Source organism: Lygodium microphyllum, chromosome 13, assembly GCF_053477565.2.
Source record: "Lygodium microphyllum isolate KBCC chromosome 13, Lygodium_microphyllum_v1.1.10, whole genome shotgun sequence".
NCBI classification, from domain to species: domain Eukaryota; kingdom Viridiplantae; phylum Streptophyta; class Polypodiopsida; order Schizaeales; family Lygodiaceae; genus Lygodium; species Lygodium microphyllum.
The window spans coordinates 30,164,953-30,170,213 of record NC_141147.1 but is presented as its reverse complement, the minus strand read 5'-3'; the positions used below and the strand labels follow the sequence as shown (position 1 = coordinate 30,170,213).

The 5,261-nt window shown below is 38.8% G+C and overlaps 1 protein-coding gene across 1 annotated transcript; it reads right to left on the bottom strand.

Annotated features, from left to right (window-relative positions):
• Positions 1-2,402: 2,402 nt before the first annotated feature.
• On the bottom strand, positions 2,403-4,946 carry LOC148026463 (uncharacterized). Its single transcript, XM_087690455.1, has 2 exons — positions 4,671-4,946; positions 2,403-4,084 (listed from the first exon to the last, which is right to left on the bottom strand). Exons 1-2 carry the CDS (start codon positions 4,863-4,865, stop codon positions 3,428-3,430), a joined length of 852 nt encoding a protein of 283 aa, XP_087546581.1. The 5' UTR covers positions 4,866-4,946; the 3' UTR covers positions 2,403-3,427.
• Between the last annotated feature and the right edge of the window lie 315 nt (positions 4,947-5,261).

The following is a 5,261-nucleotide window of genomic DNA, read 5'->3' as shown; positions in this document are numbered from 1 at the left end:
AGACAAGGATGTTGACTTATACATAGAATTCGAAGCTATCACATATCACCTTATGAGAAGATGTATTGGAGAACACCTAGAATTGTATATTTTAAGGTGTTTTGTTATGTATGTTATATTCATGTTCTTGATGATTTGAGGAGAAAAATGGACCTAAAGGCTAGTATCAAATCTATGTTCCTTGGCTATCTAGATGAGAACAAGAGTTATAAATGTTGTGATCTTGTCACTAGAGAGATCTATATAAGCAAGAATGTAAGGTTCAATGAATATGGGTCATAGAATAGCCTAAAGTTGCAGTTGAGATATATGCTTATAAGAGTAGTGATGATGATAGTTATGGAAAGAAAATTGAAGCAAACATTAGTCAAAGAAAACACCATATTGAACACATGGAAGAAAGTGGTAGAGTTATAGGCCACGGAGTGACAAGTGAGTATAAAGAAAAAATAGCAAAAAGGAAGAAGCCTATGGGTGAGAGTTCAAAAGACGAGTTTATGGATTGGACGGTGAGTTTGGGATACTTCATATTAGAACTCTAGGCATAAAAGGCATAGGGAAATATGTACTACTACTGCATGCAAGATTAGTTGTTGAAACACTATCTAGATTATCATAGTTGCAAAAATTAGAAAGAGTAAGGCATCTAGTTGCCATTACCACATGGAATTTGGTTGATGCAAAGGCAATAATCTTTGGAAATGTTGAAAAGCATGGGATCATTGCATATAAGCTAGTTGACACACCATTGAACCAAAATATGCAGGACAATATGTTGAAGATATTACCATGTTCAAAAAAATGGTTAGTAGCTTGTTCTACTTACAATAATAAGATCGAATGTGAGCTATTTAGTTGGAGTGATAAGCCAATTCATGCAAAGGCCATGTAAGTCAACACTTAAATACATTAAGGAGAGTATTGGGATACATTAAGATATTGAGTTATGGCTTATTGTATGAGAAAGGAATTGATGTTAGTTGAAATGCTTCAATGCATTCCTAAAATCAATGATATTGCAAATGACCCGATCCAAGGTGAGGATGATGTTTTGATAACTCTTGATCATTCCAATTTGATCATTCTAAAATCAATGGTATTGCAGTTGAAATCCTTCAATGCATTCCTAAAATCAATGGTATTGCAAATGACCCGATCCAAGGTGAGGATAATGTTTTGATAACTCTTGATCATTCCAATTTGATCATTCTAAAATCAATGGTATTGTAAATGACCTGACCCATTGGTGATGATGATATTTTGATGACTCTTGATCATTCCAATTTGATCATTCTAAAATCAATGGTATTGCAAATGACCTGACCCATTGGTGAGGATGATAATGACCTGACCCATTGGTGACGATGATATTTTGATAACTCTTGATCATTCCAATTTGATCATTCTAAAATCAATGGTATTGCAAATGACCTGACCCATTGGTGAGGATGATATTTTGATAACTCTTGATCATTCCAATTCTATCATTCTAAGACATTTTTTAGTGAGTTGATTCAATATATTAGCAATTGAAACAACATTCCTTAACTTAAGACTATAATTTGATTGATGATATTTTGATAACTCTTGATCATTCTAAAATCAATGGTATTGCAAATGACTTGACCCATTGGTGAGGATGATATTTTGATAACTCTTGATCATTCCAATTCTATCATTCTAAGACATATTTTAGTGAGTTGATTCAATATATTAGCAATTGAAACAACATTCCTTAACTTAAGACTATAATTTGATTGCTTTGATCATTCTTACGCTAAGGATAAACATTCCATTATGCAACCTTACAAACAAACATTCAATTGTGCAACCTCACAAACATAAACATTCCATTGTGCAACCTCACCAACTAGTGTTTAAAATCCTTCAAATGCATTCCTAAGATCAATGTTATTGCAAATGACATTATCCATTATGGCTAGGGTTAGAGACAGCTTAAGAGGATAAAGGTTTGATCACTTTGATCATTCATTCCTAAAATCAATGTTATTGCAAATGATCCGATCCATTATGGCTAGGGTTAGAATCAACTTAGAGGATAGAGTTTTGATCATTGTGCAGTCTCAACACAAACATTCCATTGCACAGTCTCATGTTCAAAATTCTTTAGCACATTCCCAAAAGCAATGTTATTGCAAATAACCTGATCCATTATCTCTAGGGTGAAGAATCTACATATCATTGCTAAGCCTCCTGTTCGAAATTCTTTAGCACATTCATAAAGGCAATCTTATTGCAAATGACCTGATCTATTATGGCTGGGGTTAAAGAGGCTACATATCATACATTGGGCTGGCAAAGGAACACATTTTTAAGCATAGAAATTCCATTGCCTGATGTTCTGAATTGATGTTTGAAATTCTTGAATCAACAAACTTTTAAAAGCAATGGTATTGCAAATATTTTGTACTTTGCACAGTTTCATAAGTACAGGGCTAGTACAAGCATTAGGGTTTGGCAAACGTATGTATCACTGAAATATTTTGTACACTCATTCAGACTAGGACCTTAAGTACAAGTGTCTAGGGCTTCAGATTTGTACACCTTCACATTAGATTCATAAGCTTTCTATTTACCACAAGAAAAAGATAGCTTAACACGCTTATAACTACGTATAGAATATGATATTGAATGTCTCCAGCATCACAAGATGCACCTTCAACTGCCTTATGCCTACACATGGTCTTCTGACATATCTATACATATAAACTAAGAGAGGACCATGTGTAGACATCTCTTAAATATGTTGCTGGTGATAACACAGTGATAGGAGCATGGTCTTGTTTTCTGTATACATACAACCATTCCATCACCAGCATGTCTTAATTGTGTAAATACACTGATGTCTACTTGCATAAGTACTGGCAAACACAAGAACTTTCCTTTCAGCAAGGAAAGGCAAGCCTGGTTTGTTCTGATCAAGATAAGGGGTAACACTGCAAAATAATTCAATGAATAAATATTTGGAAAAACAAGCAAAGGCGGCCGCATTCTGATCAACTGCCGTCGCTTGTGGTGTCAAGTGGATTTTCCTGTCTTTGTATATATCACCCTTCTGTACTGTTTCTTGCATTTTTGCTGACTTATGATTTGGGAGTGATTATGCTTTGTCTCCCAAAACTGCAACTCAAAAGCTTTCACATTGAGTTTCATGCACATTGATCTGCCTCACCAGACTTCTGCCTTAGAGCTGTTCTAGCACTTATGTACAGCTCTACTATGTATGTTAGATAAGATTGGAGAATGTGGAATAACTTCCATTGGAGCGGCAATTCCACATTCCCTTGGCCCTGCATTCTACCCAATGTATAATACTCTGCCATTCCTTGGAGCTGCATTCTACCCAGTGCTATAATATTTGCATTCTGTATAGCCCCCTAATGTACTTGTATTATGCACTGATATTTCAGAACTTCAGATGGGCAAATGGGTCAAAGCATGCAGAGGATACAGATGCCCCATTTGCAACATCTCTGTAAAACCCATTTGTGAGGCCATTATTGTTGTAGAAGGCACCGAGATACTGGGTCGCAGGATAGTTTGAGAAGGAAGGAACCAGTGAAAAAGGGTGGCTATAATTTGCAGGCAATGCAAAAGGTGCTTGGGTGGTTTCCTTCTTCAAAGGAGGCAATAACTCACCCCTGAAGGATCCCCTCTGGTCACCCTCCAGTTCGCGGTATTTGCGCAGGAAGATGGAGAGAGGCTCTATGTACTCATCCAGCCCCAGCTTGCTCATAGCCCACAAGAGATCATCTGCAGTGATGGTCTTCCTCTGCTCCCTCTGGCACCTCTCGTTCGCCTCACTCGTGATGAAGCTTATGAACTCAGACACGCAGTCCTGGATGGTCTCCTTTGCATCATCTGCTACCTTTGCATGGGCTGGCAGCACCTTCCTCATGATGCGCATCACATTCGCCACCGGCATCAGTTGGTCTTGCTCGCGGACATTGTTGCTGCTGCCACAGCTGGATCTATCATCATGTTCATGGTGATCTCCAATGCTCTCATCAGTTTTCCTCTGGTCTTGTCCAAGGAACGAATAGCGTCCTTCTGCCATCAAAATCTGCAGATAATTAAACAAAATTCAGACATTGAAGAACTAGACAGATGATAAAAATCTGCCATTGGAATTTTGTACTACCATAATTTGAAACAGGTTTAGATATCGAAGAACTGTAGAGAAACCATCAAAATTGGGTGGCAAGCATGTGGGAGATTCCGATATTAGAGAATATGAATTACATAAACTTTAGTTCCAGGGACTAAATTCCGTCAGTCTAATCTAACGATGTCTCAGACATCAGGGGCTAATATGCACAAAACTTCTTTATGTAGATAGGACAAAACCAATGCGTGCAAGATGTGCTCAACCAAGGCATTTATATTAACTCTACAAAATTGAGAGACGATGAATTCTGGGGGTTGAGAAAGGCTGATGCATGGCATGTACAAGGAAGAGCTGAGCTTAGATTAGTGAACCGAAATTGAGAGGAGTAATGTGTTAAGATGAGAGGTGACCATAGACTGGCTGATGCATTATACGGGGAATAACTAGGGACCCAAAACGGAGAAGGGTATCAAGGGAAGGATTGATGAATTAGATGCAGTGAACGAACCACAGTTGAGAGAGAGAGAGAGAGAGAGATTACCTCAATTATGATCAGGAAACCAGATGGTAGCTGCAGAATATGATTTGATGGGGACTCAATTCTCTGATCTATTCTGTGAGGATGATGCAGGATCAACGAACAGCAGAAGGAATAAGAACACAGACAGAGTACTTGGGCAGCAAGCGATATAACGATGATGATGATGATGGGTGGAGGAGAGAAATTAAAGTGCATGGGGTGGAGGGGGATGGGCGATCGGGCAGACAACAGAAGGTCTGCTTGGTAAGAGGCGGACCTTCCTCCCCTCCCCTCTCCTGCCCTCCCCTTTCGGTTCCCTCCCCTCGACACGTGGAGCCCATGTAGCAGCCCTAGTATCTTCTTCCCTTTCGTATCTGTATCAGACTATCAGACTACCGCTCCCCTCCCCCTCCCCCTAACAAACAGATCTCGCAGCCGCCTTTTCTAGATCCTCTCCCCTACACTTGGAACTCCCACTCTCCCCCTCACCCCTCCATCAGACCCACAGACCAAGACAAAGAACATATTTGATTCTCTACCCACATATAATATACCGAACTATATATAGGCTTTAACCCTAATAAACTATATATATGAAATATATGATATATG